At 33.8% G+C, this 23,312-nt stretch overlaps 1 protein-coding gene across 4 annotated transcripts; it reads right to left on the bottom strand.

Moving 5' to 3' along the window:
• Window positions 1-13,906: 13,906 nt before the first annotated feature.
• LOC145058295 (alpha/beta-Hydrolases superfamily protein) lies at window positions 13,907-21,475 on the bottom strand. Of its 4 annotated transcripts, none has more exons than XM_079006221.1 (14): window positions 21,289-21,475; window positions 21,058-21,201; window positions 20,875-20,948; window positions 20,627-20,698; window positions 20,468-20,496; window positions 18,004-18,054; window positions 17,766-17,816; window positions 17,591-17,650; window positions 17,361-17,443; window positions 17,062-17,209; window positions 16,225-16,275; window positions 16,005-16,109; window positions 15,385-15,523; window positions 13,907-14,425 (listed from the first exon to the last, which is right to left on the bottom strand). In XM_079006221.1, exons 1-13 carry the CDS (start codon window positions 21,363-21,365, stop codon window positions 15,389-15,391), a joined length of 1,080 nt encoding a protein of 359 aa, XP_078862347.1. In that variant the 5' UTR covers window positions 21,366-21,475; the 3' UTR covers window positions 13,907-14,425; window positions 15,385-15,388. The 4 variants fall into 4 exon arrangements, with proteins under 4 accessions (XP_078862347.1, XP_078862346.1, XP_078862348.1 ...); XM_079006220.1 differs by lacking the exon at window positions 13,907-14,425 and adding an exon at window positions 14,797-15,150; XM_079006222.1 differs by lacking the exons at window positions 13,907-14,425; window positions 16,225-16,275 and adding an exon at window positions 14,797-15,150.
• Window positions 21,476-23,312: the final 1,837 nt, after the last annotated feature.

The following is a 23,312-nucleotide window of genomic DNA, read 5'->3' as shown; positions in this document are numbered from 1 at the left end:
GTGAGGTATGTGAGGCCTTTGGGTTTGAAAAGGGGAATCAACTGGGTGGTTGCTCTACAAGTGTCGGAGAACCTGAAGCCCCAGATTCTAGCCATGTCGCAAGAAGGGCTGAAGAGGTAGATGTCGCTTTATCGTCCCTAGCTGAGACGGATTTCGCGGGTCGCTTTCGCTTGGGAGAGCTGGATTATGACAGCTTCCGCTAGTTTTTTCGCAGGCCGAATCTGGGAGGTTCTTCCTCAGACTCTGAGGGCTGATTTGTGTCTTGCCTTTTTGTTCATTGTTTAGTTGCTTTTCTGTGTACTATGTGTATAGTAAAAATTTTGGTCATTAATAACCATAAATTGTGTATTTTGTTTTGTACTTTTGCCTGGAAGTGTTCTCTTTCGTTTTCTTGCTATATGTATACACATTGTTGTGGCATGTTAACATATATATATATATATATATATATATATATATATATATATATATATATATATATATATATATATATTATGATTTTTTCTGTGGTATCTTTAAGGACAGACTATTCTCTGCACACTCCCTTGTTCCAGGGTTTGCGCTAATTGGCTAATGTGTGCTTCAGATGTTGCACAGCTTCTATTACTGAGCTATGCTTCGTTGATTTTTATGCTTAGTTAGGCTTATTGTGTTAATCCGTGAAATGTTAGTCAATGTTGTAGACTATATTGTATGGTCTATCTTCCAATACATAGGTCGAGATCATTACCTCAAGACCTTTAACTATTGTAATATGAGGGGAAAGGTTATGAGTCTTTTAGAACCCCTTGTACTGTGCCATTAATTTTGACTCATACATTCTCAGCTCTGAGATGTTATTGGCACATTATAGGTAAAGATTATGACTCTTTTAAGACCTGCGGTTTCATCCTTGCATAAATTTTTCTCAAGTAGTGTAGGTGATCAGCCGTTGTTGCTACTTGGAAAATATGCACAACCTCTCTAGTTTGTGTTTTTGCAATACAAAATTCTAGAAAGCTTTTTCAAAATTCAAATTATATTATTTCTTGAAAGGAAAAGAAAGACATAAGACAATAGACGCTGAATGTCTAAGTGTCAGGGCGTATGCCCGGTTTTCGCTTCGGCACCTAGAGTATGGTTATCCTGTGCGGAGTTCGACCATACTCCTTTATCTGGGCCTCTGCTTTATTTTTTATTGAGTGATCTGCTATGGCTACCTCATTTCGGCTGTGTCTCTGTGCCTCATCTTCTACAAGTGCTTTTTGATAGGTTGGGGTTTCCTCCTGTTTCTGCTAACGGTGCCCAGCATGAGAGAGATGAACTTTGTTGTTCATGCTCCGGAGGTTCCTGGACTTTCCTTTTTTCTTGACACAGTGTTGGATGTAACCGTGGGAAGTGCCTCCCCGTGGCATGGTGAGAGTGCCACCTGCGCTTTTTGGCCCGCCTATCAACGTTGTGTTTTGAACCATTGCTTGGGATGTCGTTTAGTGCATCGGGGGCACCTGTTAATTGTCTCCCATAGGAAAGTTTGTGTGGTGGGAGGATTAGTCCTCTGCCTCTAGCTTCGGTGCTTCTGGTGCCTATTTCCTTCATTCCATGATGTTTTGGTTCATATTATGCATTATCCAAAATGTACTTTGAATTTCTAATCACTCTCTGGCCGGGCACAGCTCGGCCATAGGTTGTGGTCCTGGCTGGTGCCCTTGCCTGTAACTGGGCGCTTCTTTGCTTTGCGGTTTCGCTTCATACTTTGGCTGATTCATCTTTAGGTCAGCGCTTTCTTCCTTTTGTGGGAGAGACATTGTGAGCCAACTGAATACATCCCATTGTCTTTTCTTGGACTCGTGGGTCAGCGCTTGTGTTGTTGCCACTCTCCGATGTTAATCTTCCACCCGGCTTGGCTGCCACTACTGTTGCCGATCCGTTACCCATGCTGAATTTGAGAACCCCGTGAAGAGTAGACAGAATCGCTTGCAACTGGAACAACACTGGCCGACCTAGTAGAATGTTGTGATTAGCCGGGCGGTCAACAACCGAGAATTCGAGTGCCCTTGTTATCAGTTTGGTTCCATCATGGCTGATCAATGTAAATGGGAGCATGACTGTTCCTGTTGGCTAGATGTCATGGCCGATAAACCCAACTAACGGACCCTGGCGTGGTAGCTGGATGTGCTTTTTCCATTTAATTGGTAACTGCTGAAGGCAGTGTTCATAAATCACGTTGACCCTACTTCTGGTATCGATGTATACTTGTTCGAAACAGTTTTTGCTAATGGAACCGGTGGTGTGCAAAGGGTCATTCGGATCCCAGTGCTCTGGCCGGCGATCGTGCGTTGAAAATGTTATATTGAGAATGTTGTGATGGTATACCTACACGCCCACGTGCTGGCTCTGGCGGTTGCTACATGGGCGTGGCCCTAAGATGGTAAGTATCTCAATCCTTCTTTCGTTATCCTTGCCCCCATCTTTTTGACTTTTGGGTTGGTGCTTGTCCCCATAAAATTTCACCCTGAGTTCCTTTTCTATGTCGACTATATTTCCCACTAGTTGTTTCTCATCAATCTCCCACTTCAATACTATGCACTCGTTGGTGTCGTGCGTTTTGCTTTGATGGTACTCACAAAACTTAGTCTTGTCTTTGTTCTCCTTGGCTAGAGTCTCATTGATTGCATGGACATCATTGTGGCTACTTCTTGTAACATCCTAAAAATCATGAACAAAAATTTTGTTTTAAAACCATTAATCAACCATGATCAAGTCATACATAAATTCTTTTATGAAATCAAGTATCATTCCAAACATATTTATTTTATCAGAGTAGACATTCCAAGCTAAAAACTTCTTGGTGTGTGCCATGCGATCATCCCGAGCTCTTCCCTCCGCTACCGAAAGTACCTGATACCAAAACTGAAAACCGTAAGCACGAAGCTTAGTGAGTTCCACAACCTACCATATACCACATACATAACCGCATAATGGGCCCCCGCCCGCTACATCGGGAATTGCCCGGCATCAGACTAGCTTTGACATCGGGACCCGCCTGGTATCAAGCCCTGCTTGGCAACGAGCTCCGCTCAGTATATAGATATGTTTCTCTTAGGCCCCGTCTGTCTCTGGTCCTCGCCCGCTAAACACATACAAACATATAACATAACACATAACAAATAGCTAAACATACTCTACTTTACTCATGATCTAAGGCCTCGTCTAACTTGGGCCTCGCCCATGTCCTGCTACAGATAAGTCATGGAACCCCGTCCACAGCCCTACTGATAGTGAGATACGAGCCCCCGCCCACACTCACCTCCCTCTTAACTCGGGCCACGCCCATGCTCTGCTAATAATGAGATAAGGAACCCCATCCATACTCAGCTAGTGATGAGATGCGGGACCTCCCCACACTCACCTCCCTACGAGGCACATACAAGTATCATACAGACAACAAGTATAACTAGCATACTAACATACCTCGGGCCTCGCCCGGCTTCGGATCGTAATCCGGAACATATATAATAATAATATCTAGGGCTAACCCTGGGTCTTCCTACTATACACAACATAATGGGCCGACATTGTGGCCATAGACCCATGCACAGTGAGGAGACTCACCTCGCACTGTTGAACCCAACTAATACTCCTCTGGTTGCTGACTGACAAATTCTGGAACTGCTGACCTTTTGGCTTCCCGAACTACCAATACCAAACATCACTTAGTCCAATACCATAATCCTTCTTAGGGTAAATTGACCGTTCTACCCCTATCCCAACTTGGTCCATATCTAAGGCCCAATACTAGGTAAGCTTCCTAAGCCCACTAATGGCCCAATTTGCTAAATCAGGCCCAATCCCTCTAATGGGCCTTATCCTAAGCCTAAACATTTCCTTTCCCATATTATCTGACTTTTGATGGCCCACTAAGGCCCAAGAGCCCAAAGCATGGCCCAAACCGAGGCCCAAAAATGCAAAGCCCAAACCGACAGAGTACGCGGGGCGTACATTCCCGTACGCTAAGCGTACTAGCCAATGGTGTGTACCTTGGGCGTACCAGCATGTACGCTCAGCTTACTCCCCCTGTTAAGCTCGTTTCTACTTAAGTTCTTAATACTCCACTTTAGAAGCTACAATTACAGATCCTGGTCCTTTTCTCATGCATGAACCCATTAAGAAAAAACGACCTCACTTAGAGGAGATAATTGTGGTGTTCTAGGAGGATACAATTGTTTCTTCCCAATTAGTTCTAGGAGGAGACAATTGTGGTGTTCTAGGAGGAGACAATTGTGGTGTAGCTCGACTCATCATAGATCGAACCATATCTAATAGCGTTTGATTTCTTCTCTCTGCCACACCATTCAACTGTGGTGTTCTAGGAGGAGACAATTGTGAAACTATTCCACAATTCTTAAGATGATCGTAGAATTCAAGACTAAAATATTCTCCACCCCTATTGGATTGGAGCATCTTGATCTTTCTTCCCAATTGGTTCTCTACTTCATTTTGAAACTCTTTGAACACTTTACAGGTTTCTGAATTATTCTTGATTAGATAGATATATCCATATCTGCTAAAATTGTCAATGAAAGTCATGAAGTATCTTTCTCCATGTCTTGTGGCGAATTTTAATGGTCCACAAACATCTGTGTGGATGAGATCCAACAAATCCTTGCCTCTTTCATAGTGACCTGTGAATGGCGCCTTTGTCATCTTGCCAAGTAAGCAAGATTTGCATACATCATTTGATTTAAGGTCAAATGATTCTAAGATCCCATTCGATTGGAGCTTAGCGATGCGTTTCTTGTTTATATGGCCAAGTCGATAATTCCACAAACATGATTTATCTTATTCACTATTAGAAGAACCAACATTCATTAATAGTTTATCAACTTCACCTATGCAAACACCACTTTCATACACACCTTTACAAGGACTGGCTTTGAAAGTAAAACAACCATTTTTATAAACCAAAATGTCACCATTATCATTATCAAAAGAAAATCGACAACCATCCTTATAAAGTGCATGAAAAAAATAATGTTTCATGCCATATCAGGCAAAAAGCAACAATTTAATAAACTAAGATAAACACCACCACCAAGCATGAGCTTATAGTTCCCAATCCTTTTAACAACTTACTTGTGCTTATTTCCCATGATCAGGTTGAGCTCACCATGCCTCAACTTCCTACTTTGTCCTAGTCCCTACATATCATAGCAAATGTGAGTACCACATCATGTATCAAGAATCCAAGAGTTAGAAGTATATGTGATATGGAGTTCTATCCTAAACATACTTGAGGTGCCAGTCACCTTGACTTTGCCCTTCTTAAGGTCCTCCCGGTATTTAGGGCAACTACGTTTCCAGTGTCCCTTTGACTGGCAATAAAAACAAACGACCTCACTTGGATTAGCAGAAGAAATTATTTCAGCTTGGACCTTTCTCTTAGGGACTTGGTCATATCTCCGACCTTAATCATTCCTTTTCTTTTAGGATGAGAAACCCTGTCCCTTTTAGTAGAACCACGGTCAATGGCTAAGATTGGAGTAGTAGGGTTGGAGTTGTTGGGTTTCTTCATGCTCGCCTCAGCTGTCTTGAGCATGCTATGCAACTCCATCAAGGTCTTATCGAGGTTATTCATATTGAATTTCATGATAAAGTACGAATATGAACTACTAAGAGAGTTCAAGACCATGTCAATGGTTAACTCCTTAGGCAGCTCGACACCTAGATTCCCAAGTCTGTCTATGTATGACTTCATCTTTTAGACGTGCGTACACACAGAAGCTCCTTCTTGTTGCTTACATGTCATGAGGGACTTAACGATATCGAATCATTCTTGCTTAGCCTGCTCTTGGAACATGTCCTCGAGTTGTTTTATATCATAAGTGCCCTAATTTTCAAAGTTCGTCGGGAGACCAGAATCCATGGTCGCTAACATAAGGCAAGCCACTTTGGTTGACTCATCGTAATGCTTGTTGTTGGCAGTAAATTCATTCGTGGTAGCATTCTCTCCAAGTTCAGGAACATTATCTTCAACAACATACTCTTTATTCTCATATCTCAATGTGAATCTCAAGGTACTGATCCAATCAAGATATCCGGATCCATCCTCCTTTAGCCTTTCGTTGTTTAGAACTGACATCAGAGACAAGCTTGAGTTTTGAGTTGGAGGAGGAGAAGGAGAAAGAGGAGGATTGTTGTTGTTGTTGACTGGGATCGACATCTACAAAAGATAATATTCCAGTTAGTTCGATATATAAAATCCTTAATAAATAATCACCCTAAATCAAATTATTGAATCAAGGCTAGGATCCATATTTGGCTTCATGATATATAACGGGATGTTGTAAACATATCACAAAGTTATTTAGGTAGTTAAAACTCTTTGTCAATTTCGATAACTACGAAATTCCTAGATCTTTGAGATTTATTGACTATCAATGACATGTTAATATCGGATTATGTTCATCTCAAATTCAATGACGGGGATGCCATAGATCATTGAACAGATGGTGAATCACCCATATAAAATTGTGTGGTCCCCGACTCAAGTTACGCTTGAGATTCGTGAGTCTCACATCATTCTCTAGTTATACTCTCAAATTGGCGTGTCAGTTAACCACACGAGCTCCATCAACAAGTTATAAATAGAATGTGCAATTTTTGTGGATAACATAAGATTCACTTTTGATTAACAAAACGAGATTTTATTTTACACTTGTATTTAGAATACTTTTAGATTGACCATTATCACTATCAACCCTTTCGGTAACTCCATTCTCAAAATGCAATAGGGCGGTGAGGGTGGTAAGCAGGAAGCATATTAAAAACCGACCTCATTAGGAATCAAAGAGACCTCCTTAAAACCCTACATCAGAATGGGTGGGCCTAGTCATGGTAGACAATGTCAATATTTAAAACATGCGAGGACACAAGTTATAACTTTCTTATACAGATTGTAGATACAATTCTAATATATATATATATATATATATATATATATATATATATATATATATATATATATATATAAGAGGGGTAAATTTAAAACTCTTTAAATTTAGTTGTCTAATATTAATTCCAAGGATGCAATATAACAATTAATAAAACATGAGGGGTTAATATTCAAATTTATAAATCTATATTATAAATAATATTAAATATTTAATTCACTATTTAAATAATAAATAAATATTCAAATTCAAATAATCATATTTAAATAATATTTATCATTTTTCCAGATTTAAGACATTTTAAATTTGGTATTTATCCATATTTAATAAAACTTCAAATTTAAAAAATGAAAAATTATGGAAACCCTAATCTGCCAAGCTCACGTCATGAGCAGCAAGCTCTCAAGTCTTAAGTTGCAATTGAAAGTTTAATCAATTACGAATTTTTCAATCTTTCTTCTTTCATTCAATTTCAAATAAGTAGTTTCAGAAAATATGGATCTATGGTGAATGTAATCATGAACCAATGGCTCTGGTACTACTGTTAGGCTTTCTAACGCATCAAATACACTCTAAACTAGGTAGCGGAAAAATCTAAACAGTGATATACCTATGTGTACATGAAACCTATGGATCCATGGTTTAATACTATTACATCTACCCTAAGAAAACCGAAAACAAAAAGGGAGAATTACATTCCTCTTTTGAAGCCAAAGATCTTCGCGCTTGACTCCTCATGTGTGCTACCTTGTTTAGATGATGAGGACACAGTTCACACCTAATGAACCCAAAAGAGTATAATAAAAAATAACTAGGAGGGGATAAGCTATAAGGAGAGTTATTCCATAAGGAGGGGGAAAGAAATGGAACAAAATCAAGCTAAAGAATGAGCAAGGAGGAATGTATCCCTAAGGCCCTATTTATAGCCTTGGATACCTCCTAGGGTTTTATCCTCAAGCCCATGTGTGATGGATAACTATATGAAGGAAATTCCCCTTATCCAAAGGGAATTTTCGTCCACCACCCTTCTTCCTAGGGTTCTAGAACATTCCTGATTAATCAACTATTGATTAATTGATATTGAACCTTTCTATTAATTAAACTGTTAATTAATTCCCAAATTGTTTTCTATTTAGTTTCTAATTAATTATTAAGCATAATAATTAATAAACTAATTCCTCCTTTATTTATTCTACTTAATTTGAGTCTTGAGGGCAACCCAAGAAGACCATGATATTATTAGGAATATCACCAATAGTTAATGACCTTGTACATTTTTTCCAATACTTCACCCATTGGATAAGGTTGTGAGGAAGAAGGGGAGCAGTAGATCTGGCGTTGGTTGTGTGTCTCTTGTTGGAGTTATATGTTGTGGTAGTGCATTAAATATGGTCATGAGGGGTGTTTGTGGATTGAGTAAGATAGCATGAGAACATGTGGTTTGATTTATTGGCATAGCTCTTATTTGGTTTATAGCCTTTGAATTAGAACAAGAGTACAACCGCCTATCTTATCCGCTGGTTATGTGCGACCATGTTTTCGTTTGATTTTGTGTTGGTAGCAACATGTACCGTGAAAGGAATTGTGTGTTATAGAAAGGTATGACTTGTGTTGTCATTGGTTAGTGTTGGGAGAGATATTGATTGGGTTTTTGCAAGTCTGTGGGGTTGATGGTTGAGTACTTTTAGGCCCCATGGTACTGGTCGTGAGCCTTCAGGACAGTAACTGAATGACGAAAAGATCGGCGTAGGACAGTAAGCTTACCATTTTAGTGGTTAGAGGGTGTCACAATGTATCGTGAACCAATAGTTGTATGACTCATATGTGTAGGACCCGATAGTTATTTGATTGAGACTCTTAGGTCTCGGATCGTTAGTCTTTTTGGCTTGTTTGGGTGTTAATGCATTGGTAGGAGTCGGGAGACTCAGTGACCAGTTGGATTGGATCATGTGGATAGTAAAAGGTTGTTGGGAGTATTAATTGTACATCAGAAGTCTCTTATAGGATGTTGCATTATGAACCTTGTTTACTTGGGGCTATTTATTAGGAGTTTGATTACCAATGTTGGGTATCGATTCTGAAATCTCGAGTCATGAATATCGTTGTAAATGTCTCGAGTGATTTGTCAGGTGGATGTACACCTGAGCTGATGAGGGGTTTGGATGCAACGTAAGATTCTTAGATTGACCATCATTATGCTCATAGGAGCAACAGGTTCATGATGATTTGTCAGGAAGTCAAGTGTATATTTAAGGTTTTTGGGCATAATTTCTGGATTTAGGACTGGGCGAAATCCATAATCGGGGTGTTTTGAGTATTCTTTTTGAATGGTTTGGTGGTGTTCCTAGCCAGGAACTAGGGGTAGGTACAACAAATGGATGATCATCAGTCTTAGGGTATGGTATTTGAAGTTTAGAGTGATGGGTTCCCGGTTCCAAAAAGTATATTGATGGAGTTGGTTGATGTCCCGGAAAATCCCTGCACTATCATCATCAAAATAATATCCAATTATTAATTGGATCTCGACCCAGCCAAGAATCTAAACTACTTAGCCCATAACCAGGGTAAAAGACCATTTTACCAATTTTCTTACTTGGCCCAACACCATGGCCCAATCCAACTACTCAAAAGGCCCAAATCCTAAATGGCAACCCAAGACCCAATTATGGCCCAATCTTCCAAATTGGGCCCAATACCCATCATGGGCCTAAATCCAAGGAAGCCCAACATACTAGTCAAAAGCCCAAATAAGAAGTCTAATGGACCAACAAGGCCCAAACTTAGAAAGCCCAAACTATTGGTCCAAACTGAGAAGGCCAAGCCCAAAAGCCCAACTGTTGAGTACATGGGGCGTACTCAGCTTGTACGCCCAGCGTAATCCCCTGATTTCTAGATCTCTTCATTAGGCACTTAATCATTTAAGAGCTTTTGCTATACTCTCAGATCCGGTCCCTAAGAGTGACTTATCAGGTAAAGTACATGGGTGATGCCCGCGACCAGCAAATAGCTGGTACGCTAAGCGTACTCATAAAGTACGCCCACATACTAGCCAAGGACCAAAATGAAAAGAATTTTGCATAAAAGGGTTGAAAGGGAACTTACCAAAAACTTGAATGTTACATATTTGATTGTTGACCTTGTGGACTTTGACTGTTGACTTTTTGACCAGTTTGACTTTTGGTCAAACTTGGGTATAATTAAGTATTTGGCTAAGGGATGGTCTCTGTTTGGTTTTAGGAAGCTTGGGTTGGCTGTTCTGATGTTGAGGTAGTTGTTGGGCTTCTATTAAGTAGTTTAGGTGAGTCTTTTCACTGTACTCTTGGGTCAAAGGCACCAATGTTGGCCCACTAGATTATGTTTGTAGGATACTAGTTGTCTTTGTGACTCTTTCATGTGTATGTACATTTTATATGGGTGGGGCCCGTTATGTTGTGGGCAGGGCACGTATTCAGTTTGGGGGGGGGGGGCATTATATATTATTTTGGGTGAGGCCTATTATGTTGTGGGTGGAGCCATATGCAATTTGGGTGGGGTCCGTTATGCTGCGGGTGGGGCCCGTTTGCAGTTTGGGTGAGGCTCATTTATATGTATGTTGTATGTGGTATTTTGAGGAATTCAGTAAGCGTTGAGCTTACGGTTTTGTGGTTTAAACATTTTCAGGTGCTTCCAGTTTCAAAAGGAAGAGCCTGACTTTGTATCCCCTGTAGATTTATTCTGCAATGATTGTTTATGATTTTACTCTGATGTTTTGAGAAAATTTTCACTCTGATCATCTTTTGGGATGATGAATGAATGGTTTTGACTTAATTAAAATGAAAATTTTACTCAAAAATTTTGGGACGCTTCACAAACCATTTTCCATAAATGACATTTGACAAATGCAACAATATGTGTAGTAGACAAGTAGAAAGCAATATCATTTTAGGAAAAACATGATAAAACTCAATGTAAGGTAGGGGATGTCTGTTGTCGGTAACTCAACACAACTTCTAGCTAAAGAAACACTCCCTTCCTTTATTGTGCTCTTTAAAGAACCTTCTTCAATCATCGCCTATAAGATATAGAATAAATTAATAAAATAACCGAAATACCCCTAGGGTCTTAAAAATCTCAAACTCTCAAAATGCTTATTTTTATAGTATTCAAAAATTTTTGAAGTGAAATAAGGTCAAACGGATAAGCCAAACTCTGGGAATTGAAAATTATTAAATGGACACGATAGGTTTAAATGCGGTTACGCGTTGCGTTCTATCATACATGCCGTGTTCATTCCAAGAATGTGTCACATTCTCTACAACATCCTGTTTTGGGCATCCTACTTTGCATAACACAACGAGTTATGTACAGTAAATTACTATTTCACGTTTTCAGTCATATTGATCCCTTCTATATTGCATATCCACTTGTGTTTTCTTATAGTAATTTTTTGTACAACCGCTATGGGTTCCCAAACTTATCTAGAAGGATTTTAGACATGCTAAATCACTTGACTTAATCCATTAAGCTCATCATAATAATTCTATAGTTTTATTAATCATCAAACTCTACTTAAGGAATTAAGTGCTCAAAATGCCCATAAACTCACTAATGAACCATGTAGCCTTCCCAATCATTCTACACCACATTTTGATCATAATAGATGCATTTCAACCATTTCTAGTTCATTTAGTTATTTGTAAACTTAAAATCTAACTATGGAGTCACTATTCCATTTCTTTAATTCTGGTATTTCCCTTATGGCCAAATAATCCCTGGAACCACTTATAGATCAAGCGATCCTTCAGTTATCATTCCCAATGTATCAATTCATGAATTATAATATGAGTTACATAACTAGATTCGAAAAACTAAGTAGAAAATTATCATTCAACCATTGAATCCATAATTTCAATTATCCAACCTTTGATTATTTCATTCATTGAGTTTGTACATCCATGATGGATTTATTGCAACAAAACCTCATTAATGATCATAGAATCTAACCCAAAATAGTTTAACAACTTCATCACTACACTTTGAGATTTTAGGGTTTAAGGCTAGGTTTTTACCCAAACATCAAATCCATCAAGTAAATGATAGATTTGAGCTTAGAACCATATGGAAAACAAAACCGTAACCATCAGTTTGACCTAAAATAAAATAAAATTGGGTTTCTACCCTTTTTACAATCTCAAATTTGAAGATGATCAATATTGAGGAATTATTACTTGCAAGCCGTGGTTTCCTTCACTTCTTGCTTTAATTGATTGATATTTGCTTCGATAAACACTAGATGATGAAAGAGCATAAAATCGACATTAGAGAGCTTCTCCCCCTTCTAAATTGTTTCTACGGAGGAAATGCCTCTTAATTGCCTAATTTTCAAATCCCAACCTCAAGTTACATGTTTTTGTCAAAACAATTTGTTTCACTAAACTTATATAGTTTCCATAACTAGTCATTCCCCTTCCATAACATGACTTTAATGGTCCAAATACCACCTAAGTGAGTCAATACTTGGTTAAAAACACTTTCACTTTTTTGTCAAATTTAACTCTCCAACTGGTTTGCTATAATTTCAAATTTTAACTTTTCTAAGTACCATTTAAACCATTATTATGATACCTTTTTATTATTATCATCATTCAACTTGTTTATTTATTTATTATTTTTAATTTATTTAAGTAAAAATTTTAAATTTACTCAAAAATTCTAGCCCTAAAAAAACGGGTGTTACAATTTGAAGTAAGCATAAGAGAGGGTGGTACAATCATGGACCACCAATAATGCAAGAACAAATGACAATATTTCAAATCATTAAGTATACAAGATGAATTTAGAGAATCCGAGTAATGATATAAAAAACATGTTAGATTCTCGATATGTTTATCTTTGGTAAGATAAACATTTGATTTAGGATAACAAACTTGATTAGATTCTCGATATGTTTATCTTTCGTAAGATAGACATTTGATTTAGGATAACAAACTTGATTAATAATTGCATGCAATGATCATTATGTGGTATCTTAAGTTTAACACGGGATGAAATTCAAGATTTATTTATGTTTGAAGAAGTTACCATTTTTCATCTTTCGCTGTAATTCCAAAGTAGGAATCATGATAAAGAATAACAACAATGATTTTGGACTACAAGTTTTAATCCTTAAGCGTGATTTTTCATCAAATAAATTATATTAAACAATAATAATTGATTAGAGTTCCAAATGATTATATCTAAAGCCCCATTCTCTTAGTAAATATTTGAATAACATAACTTATTTCATTCTATTCAAGTAAACCAAAATGATAATAAAATGCACTAACCAATTATATGGCACTATTCATTCTGAGTTCATCAATCTATGATTTTCTCCATAATAACAAATAAACCATCTATTTCTAAACTATGATACTAAAGTACCAAAAAGAAAAGCAAATTCAGACTAGATCACTGTTTTTATCTTAAAAGTACTCATTTTCAAGTACAAAATCACACGAACTTAATTTTCTTTTTCCAAAACAAAGGACTATATAAATAACTAAACACCACAAAGGTCATCACGATCTTGTACCTAAAGCATCAAGACTTGTACTCTCCATTACCCTACACAAAGAGGTCACCTTAAAAAGGCAACAGTCGAAATTAAAGGCATTTGAAAGACATGACAAACATTTCATCCACCTGCAGACTGTTGAAAAAAAACGAGTATCATTACCCCTTCAGAAACTTATATAAATATGCATTTAATTTCAACATTTAAAGATTTTTCAGATTCACAAGTTACCATCACCATTCAATAATCATCATCATATATATCTTCCATATCCTGAAGCCACATTAAAATTTATCTTAGACCCACAATAGTTTTTAACTAAAGATGCAAATTAAACACATTATTATTGAATCTTGAAGTTGTACAAGTAATTGCATATAGTACAAATAGTTAACATCGTCATTCAATAATCATCAATATCATATTATACATCTTCCAAACTTTACACATTATTCCTGAATACTAAAGTTGTACAAGTAATAATGCATATAGTACAATTAGTTAACATCGTCATTCATATATATCTTCCAAATTTTGAATCCACCTTAAAAATTACTCTAGACCCACAACTCTTTTTAAATAAAGATGCAAACTTTATACACCATTCTTAAATCTTGAAGATGTACAACTTCTTGTGCATATTGTACAACGTGTTAACGTTGTCACCCAATAATCATCATCATATCTTCCAAATTCTGAACCCACATTACAAACTATTCCAGACCCACATCTGTTTTTAATTAAAGATGCAAGCTTTACACATTATGTTTGAATCTTGAAGATGTACAACTTCTTATACATATGGTACAACTTGTTAATTACCATCGTCCTTCAATAATCATCATCATATATATCTTCCAAATTCTGAATCCACATTAAAACTTATTCCAGACCCACAATTTTTTTAAAAATAAAGATGCAAACTTTGGACCTTTTCTTGAATCTTGAAGATGTACAAGTTCTGATGCATATGGTACAACTTGTTAGCATGGTCATTCAATAGTCATCATCATATATATTTCTACCAAATTCTGAATCCAAATTAATACATACTTCATACCCACAAATGTTTTCAAATAAAGATGCAAACTTTACACCTATTCTTGAATCTTGAAGATGTACAACTTCTTATGCATATGATACAACTTGTTAGTATGGTCATTCAATAGTCATCATCATATATAATTCTACCAAATTCTGAATCCAAATTAATACATACTTCATACCCACAAATGTCTTCAAACAAAGATGCAAACTTTAATCCTTTTTTTGAATCTTGAAGATGTACAACTTCTTATGCATATGGTACAACTTGTTAGCATGGTCATTCAATAGTTATCATCATATATATATTTCTACCAAATTCTGAATCCAAATTAATACATACTTTCATACCCACAAATGTTTTCAAATAAAGATGCAAACTTTAGACCTATTCTTGAATCTTGAAGATGTACAACTTCTTATGCATATGGTACAACTTGTTAGCATGGTCATTCAATAGTTATCATCATATATATATTTCTACCAAATTCTGAATCCAAATTAATACATACTTTCATACCCACAAATGTTTTCAAATAAAGATGCAAACTTTAGACCTATTCTTGAATCTTGAAGATGTACAACTTCTTTATGCATGAGGTACAACTTGTTAATGATGGAAATGGGAATTCCATGGTTCCTCTGTTAATAACATAGGGTAGAGTGTGAGTTTATGAAGGATATATAATAGGGTACACACTTTGCGTCGCTTTTTAATTAAAGAGAAAGGATCGTACAAATTAATTCAAAAGATTCACGTGAGCTAAGCCTAATGATGCTATATATAGATAGATTGTACTCTACTTCTATCTACATGCAATAATGACTTGTACAATGAAAGCTGACGTCATGAAAGAAGGCTGATTGGGTAAATACCTGTTCAAATTAGGGTTTTCTTGATCAAGGTTGCCACGTGGCGAGCCACCCATACTGAACCAACCATTGTGCAGGAAAAAGCATGCGTGTGACCTTCTTTTTCTACTTCTATAATCGCATTCGGGACCTGCTTCACGACCTGAGATCACAAAGTTTACTAGAAATTGAGGTGGGACCCACAAAATGAAATATGAATTTTTCAACACTATTTGGTACTATATTATTTGATTATATGACTATGATTATAGAAATTGTTAGTATTTACAAAACTAAAAAGTAGAACATCATAGAAAGCACATGTAGAAACCCAAATAAAGTTATAGTAACAAATATTTTCTAGTTATTTTAAGAAGATAAAATTATGATTTATTAGAATCATGAAATTCTTATTAAAGATTTTGTCATTAAAATTAATAAAGAAAAATGGGTTGTATTACAACATTTTGTACATGGGATGAAAAAATCAAGAAAATGGAAGGAATCAAATTCCTTCAAAAATGATTCAATTCCATTCCATCACATAAAACAAGGATGGAATGAGTTATTCCATTTATTTTCTGATTTCATGATACCAAACATTTTCTTTAAGTATGCATGCATGGATAACATCAATATTTGACCTCATCATGCATGTGCAATGGAGCCCAATGATCATCATCACCATACAAGAATGCAATCCGATTTCTTTTTTCTCTCATAAAATCCCAATCGGGTACCTTTACAAGCTACACAAAAAAAATATTTAAAGTAATTAATAAACACAAATTATTTTTCAATGCCGACTTAAAATATGATATATAATAAAAAGTAATTATTTTTATTTTGTACAAGATTGTATACCTCTTCGAATTCGGTCATGGTCAAATAAAGTACATTTCGCATCGTATGATACTGAAACAATAATAATAATAATAATAAACATTTAATATAAGACTATATATATATATATATATATATATATATATATATATATATATATATATATATATATATATAATAAAGCAAGATTCTAACTTTTGGGATGAAAAAATGAAGTCAGAAAGGACTAAATGGACCACTCTAGTAAAACAGTGTAGGCCCCATATTAATTGGCACAATAATTGAGAAATCGAATGAATAATTTTAGTTGTTTGCAGATGATGAAAGATTGATACTAAAAACCATAAAGTTGCAAGATGTGGTTGTTGCAAGAAAATTTGTAAAATAATGGTGGAAAAGTTTAGATAAGTTCAAAAAACAAGAAATAATATATGGAAAATTGTTGTGATATGTCAGTGTACTCTTTTTTTTATTATCAATAATAGCAATGTACTTAAAGACTTTACACAAATAATAGCAAATATGTAACATGAAACTTGTTAAAATGTATTTAATTCTTTACCCAAAATAGCAATGTATTTACATTTCTTTACACATAATAGCAATGTGCTTATATATTTTATAAATAATAATATATAATGTATAACCTCAAACTTGTAAAATGCTTACAAGTTTCATGTTGTATATTTGCTTATTATTTGTACAAAAATGTAAGCAATTTACAAGCTTCAAGTTTGCATATTGCTATTATTGGTAAAAAAAATGCCAAATAAAATATAAAAATCCATATATTTTCATTTTCCGTTGTGTAATGTGGTCAAAAAATAAATTTTATGTTAAATAAATAATTAGTTTCACCTTAAGAACACGTGTACAAAGAGCATCAAGAGCAGTAGTTGACCATGATTTTCCCAATGAGATTTTTGCAATAAATCTTGATGCCCAAATTGGTAGAAACCCGAATAATGCAACAATAGCACTTATCACATTAGATGTAAGTTGTGACCTGTAACATTTTTAATAATTTATCCCATAAAAATAATATTGAATTAAGATTATGAAATACAAACCGAAAATCGGTTTAATGTAATATTATTTGAGAAAGAAAAAAAAATCATCTCTAAAAGGTTTAAACGTTTTTTAAAAATTAGTTTTACCTTGAAATTTTCTTTATAATTGACTGTTGTTGTGACTTTGTGTCCACTGCTAAAAATGGATAAAGGGCAAAAATATATGCAACCTGTTTTTATTAAACCGAAGCATTATTTTATTATATATATATATATATATATATATATATATATATATATATATATATATATATATATATATATATATATATATTGGAAATAAATGAAGAAAGTAGGTTGATATTTCTTGTAATCACCTTTTCAGGAATTCTTTTATATATTTCCAATGACATAAACGACCCTATAGAGTGCCCAATCTGTACAGGAGATATAAAATGAGTTTCAGCCATAAGTATCAAAGTTTTTATATTTATTTTATAGTACTTAATATAAGAAAGAATAAAACTTAATATAAGAAGCAACAAAACACACCAGTATAAGAGGGACTTCAATAGTTTGTAGTTCTTGTTGGATGAAATTTATCTGAAGTAAAAAAAGGAAAGAGATAAATCATGTAACTATTGATTCTTCATAATTATTGGGGGGAGAATATGAACAGATGAACTAGAATGGAGTTTAGATTTTAAAATATGAAAAAAGAAATTATAAGAACAAATAAGGGAATATTGTTTTTTATTTGAAAATCGCCAAAAATAATTGATCATTATACCTTATGATCAATTTGTTCCTTTAGTCCAAACAACCTTCCGTGCTCCCAATCCTAAACAAATATAAATAAAATTAACACAGTCTATATATTAAAAAATGTATATAAAGTATCATCTATAAATTTTTGCTTAATATGAAGTACTTTGTAATATAAATAAAATTAACACAATCTATATATTAAAAAATGTATATAAAGTATCATCTATAAATTTTTGCTTAATATGAAGTACTTTGTCTAAACATCTTTTCTTACACAACTCTTTGTGACATGTTTATATTTCAGCTCTTGATATCATGCAATTTCATGCTCTTTTTGTATTTGCTTATTATTCGGAGAGTGTCTATTCAATTTCACTATCCTTATACAATAATTTGACCCTATACAAATTAAGACATCCGAATCAAACACTTAGGTGGTGTTTTGTTTTTGTTTTTAAAGAGGTAAAATGTCTTCAGTCTTTTTCCATGTCTGCGGAATAAGACGTGGACCAAAAGTCTTTTTCCATGTCAAAAAGACTCTTTGTTTTTTAAAGTCTTTCTCAAATGACTTTCTGCCCACAGACATAAGAGGTCGAAAAGACATTTTTCCAAAAAAAAACCCAAACACCATCTTACACAAGTAACCTCTTCGGATGCCCAATTTCCCCAAAACTTCAACAAAGAGGATAGGGGTTCAACGTTGATGAACTACAAAGACCACAAGGAAGAGGGGAAGAAACATGCATCATCATCATCGTCTGCACAACAAATGGAAGAACAACTCCAAAGGATCATTTATGAATTTACCAAATTTAGTAATGTTAGGACACAAAATGACATCAAGCAATGCTAGAGGAGATCAAGTTGGAGAAGGTATGGATCATGGAGGAGCACTTGCGAGAAAAAGAAAAAAAAAAGGTTATTACAATCCATTCCACTTCCATTGAAGGTTTGGGATGAAAAATCACTATGGATATCATTGAAGGGTTGCCGAAGTCAAATAGGTACATCTCAATTCTTATTGTTGTGGACCAAGTGAGTAAGTACGCACATTTTGTGGGAATAAAGAAATTTTTTTCGGCTCAAACGGTGGTGGAGCCTTTTATGAATAATACAGTAAATTGCATGGAGTTCCAAAATCGATAATTAGCGATCGATATCGAATTTTTTTAGTAAGTTTTGGAAGGAAGTTTTTAAACTCCAAGAGACATAGCTCAAGTATAACACCGCTTACTATCTACAAACGGATGGTCAAACAAAGGTGGTCAACAAATCTTGGCTTCAAAAACACCAATGCACTGACATAACAATTGGCAAGGGAGGAATGTTGGTACTTGGTACAATACCACCTTTCATTCAAGCTTAAAAACTAAAAAGTACACCATATAGAATATTATATGGGTATGATCCTCCTCTACTACTTCGTTACAAGTTAGGCAGTTAATAGCGCGCTATAACATTTTGTGGAGGTGTAAGAACGTTATTTACCAAACAGCGGTTTGGAATAAGGGTAGCGCTATTAACACAACGATTTACTACAATTTATTGCGATTATTGTCACCGCTACAGTGGCACTGCTATTTGAATAAATTCCATTTTTAGGCCATTTTACATAAAGAAAACGTTTTTTGTGACGTTCCATTGAATAAAATTGTTTTTTCTTAGCCCAAACCAAAAAGTGATTAAGTTTTGGGTCTGTGACGACTTCCATTGAAACCATGTATGTCTTGTCTTACTGATCGTGTTGAAGGGTTGAAGAATTCGAGCGTCATTAACTGTCAAATTGCTTAATCATTTTATTTGCTAACTGTAATTGTGTTGAAGTATGATTAACATGCTAAGTATTGTTTATGTTTTCTTGTTAATTGTGTTAAAATATGATTAACTGTGACATTGGTAACAGACTTGTGAAGTATGATTAACTGATTAATACTCTAATATATATAAATTCTACACAGTATTGAGTTGACTTGTGTTGCTGCTTTCAAGTTTCGTAAATAAAGAGTTGGGAAAGGGTATTTCAGACTTTTGGTACTAAATGAGAAGGTGGAGAATGAGTATAAAAGCCGGCAGTTACTAGTTAGTTGGTATCTAGATATTTTCTTGTAAAGAATAGTTGGAGAGAATCTCACCTCTCGAAAGTCATAAGTATTTTCAAACATTCCTAATTATACCAGTTTTTTTTTCTTATAATCTTGTGATTTTTTTTATGGGTTTTGGGTTATTTCTTATATCTATTATAAATTAGAAGAAACTAAAGTACAAGATAGCTGATTTTACAAAAGAAGAAACAAGAGAAGTCGTAAAATAAAGAGTACCCTATAGTACACCACACTTTGTGATTTTAAAAACCTCATACCTAATCATGTTTAGTGTTTACCCTATATAGTATAACAGACTTTGTGATTTTAAAAATAAATAAAAAAAACTTGTATACATTGGATAGATTTAGAGCTCATAAAAGATAAACAATATATAAGGGGTACCTTTTCTGAGTGTGATATATACCCAATTCCTGCTCATAAACACAAAACACACAATAAATTACAAACTTGATCTCTACAAAACTTTTTTAAAATAAAATGTTATAAACTATTACTACTTTTAGCAATTGAAAATCATGAAAAAGGAGCAACCATTCTTACCTGTTATGGAAGCAGTTTCTCCCATTTGCTCATAAAGTGACTCCAAAAAATCAGTGTAAAATGAAACAACACCTATAACAACAACAACAACAACTTTATTACTACCCAAATTAAGTAATCAGAATTTCAAACTAAACATTCCCTCCATTCCAAGAAGAAAGATACACTTTTTTCTGTATTGACATTGTCTTGATTCGTGAAATACAGATTTGTAACAAGGTTCATATCAAATTTGATTCCAGAATTACCTGGATTTCCAGGAATAAATAGAACATGAAATCTGGGATTTGTGGCATGAATCTCCACCAATTCAGTCTTCCTACTGTTCTGCCCAAATCATGATGAAATTCGAAAGTAATCAAAAACCCAATCGAGATAATAATAGATGTATGTATGAATTTAGAAGGAAGAAGAGAAGTGAAATCAAATACCCAGAAACATTGCACAATCTGAAATTAGAAATAGCGTGCGATTTCTGCGAAACCAGTTGTGATTTTTCGTGACCCATTTGAACAACTCTGGTGCGGGTGGATGGAATTGCAGTTCTGTAAGTCTGTAATGGCTGATTTATGAAGCTAAATTGGAGAAAACATGGAGTGTTTATGTGTCAATTTCGGATGAATCTAGATCGAGAAATTAGCTATGGTTAAATCGAGAAGAACCTGTAACGAAGTGAAGGAGTGAAAGTGAGAATCCGAACAGATGATGACAGTGTAGGCGACGACAGATGGATGAGCATGGCAGTAGTAAAAGAACTCCGGCGGAATCACCGAAGTTCTCCGCAACCCAACTGTGCTTATATTACTTGTACTTTCAGGTACAACTTCAATGTCAATCGATAAACCAGCTCTGTTGATAAATTAGTTTATAGTATAATTGTATTTTATAAAAAATAATTTATAAGTTATCTTGCAATTAAAATAATGTAAATAGACAATTTAGATATATAACTAAAATAAAAATAATAATAATGTATAATTAAACACATATTTCAAATATTTATGAAAAATCTCTATAAGTTTATAAAAAATAGACAAAATTGCAAAAATGGTACCCGTGGTTTCTTATTTTATGTGGTTATGTTACAAACGTTTGAAAAGTTGCAGATTTGGTCATTTAAAATAAGTTTTATTGTGGTTTTGATTCCTCATCCGTTAAGTTTAACTGGTTAATTGATTGTTAACTTTTTTAAAATAACAATTTTACGCTCAGAGACCATTTTTGCAGTTTTGTCTTTTACCATACCATAAGAACCATTTTTGCATACATTCTTTTTTATTTTATTGAAGTATTATATCTTAATAAGTATTATTTTTAAGGGAAAACTACAAAAAAGTCCCTACATATTGGCCTCATAATCGATTTAGTCCTTATATATTTTTTTTATTCAATTAAGTCCCAAATACCGGTAATCGTATTCAATTTAACCCTTTGACCCGGTCAACAGGTCATCTAACTTTCAAAAATTACATTTTTGGCCCAGATTTCAAAATTTATTACAAATTTGATCCAAAATTTACACTTTTGGCCCAAATTTTAAATTTTGTTACAAATTTGGTCTACACTTTACCCTTTTTGCCCAAATTTTAGAATTTTATTATGAATTCATCCTAACTTTAATTTTTTTACAACTTTTTTTTTCAAGGAATTGTTTGAAATATGTTTTTTCTTTATAACATCATATTTATACAAAAAAAACGTATTTGACATAAAAATCTTATATTTTATACATAAAGACTTTCTTCAAAAAGTTTTTGTATATGAAATATTTAGTTATAAAAATAAGTATTTATTAAGTATATAAATATATAGAAATCCGTTTTTATAAAAAAAATGTATACAAAAACGTATTTTACAAAAAAAAATGTATACAAACACCTATTTTATCTATATTTTTTTATAAAATCCTGTTTGTTTATATTTTTTTTTATAAAAACGTGTTTGAATACTTTTTATATAATACGTGTTTGTATACATTTTATAAAATGTATACAAACACGATTTTATAAAATATATACAAACACGTATTATATAAAAACTTATTCAAACACGTTTTTATAAAATGTATATGAACACGTATTATATAAAAAATTATTCAAACACGTTTTTATAAAAAAAAAATATAAACAAACACGATTTTATAAAAAAAATATAGATACACATCTATTTGTGTGCATATATATATATATATATATATATATATATATATATATATATATATATATATATATATAAAGGTGATAGGTGTTTGTATATATTTTTTATAAAAACGAATTTATATATTTTTATATACTAAATAAATACATATTTTTATAACTAGATATTTCATATACAAAAAACTTTTTAAAAAAAGTTTTTATATAGAAAATATAATATTTTTATGTGAAAATACATTTTTTTTTTGTATAAATATGATTTTATAAAGAAAAAACATATTAGAAACAATTTTTTGAAAAAAAAGTTGTAAAAAAAAAACTAAAATTATGATGAATTCATAATAAAATTCTAAAATTTGGGCAAAAAAGGTAAAGTTTTGACCAAATTTGTAAAAAAAAATTTAAAATCCGGGCCAAAAGTGTAAATTTTGGACCAAATTTGTAATAAATTTTGAAATCTGGGCCTAAAATGTAATTTTTGAAAGTTGGATGACCTGTTAACCGGGTCAAAGGGTTAAATTGAATACGAT

This window comes from Lactuca serriola, chromosome 6 (assembly GCF_051521515.1).
Source record: "Lactuca serriola cultivar US96UC23 chromosome 6, Lser_US96UC23_V15, whole genome shotgun sequence".
Taxonomy (NCBI): Eukaryota; Viridiplantae; Streptophyta; class Magnoliopsida; order Asterales; family Asteraceae; genus Lactuca; species Lactuca serriola.
The sequence above is the reverse complement of the archived record's forward strand: the minus strand, read 5'-3'. Positions and strand labels throughout refer to the sequence as shown.

What these genes read in the sequence shown, in the direction of transcription:
- LOC145058295 (XM_079006221.1), bottom strand. Translation starts at nt 21,365, where the DNA reads ATGCTCATCCATCTGTCGTCGCCTACACTGTCATCATCTGTTCGGATT. An exon ending in ATTATAAAGAAAATTTCAAG is followed by an intron (nt 17,210 to 17,360) that starts GTAAAACTAATT and finishes AAAATGTTACAG; the next exon opens with GTCACAACTTACATCTAATG. An exon ending in CCATGACCGAATTCGAAGAG is followed by an intron (nt 16,110 to 16,224) that starts GTATACAATCTT and finishes TTTTTTGTGTAG; the next exon opens with CTTGTAAAGGTACCCGATTG.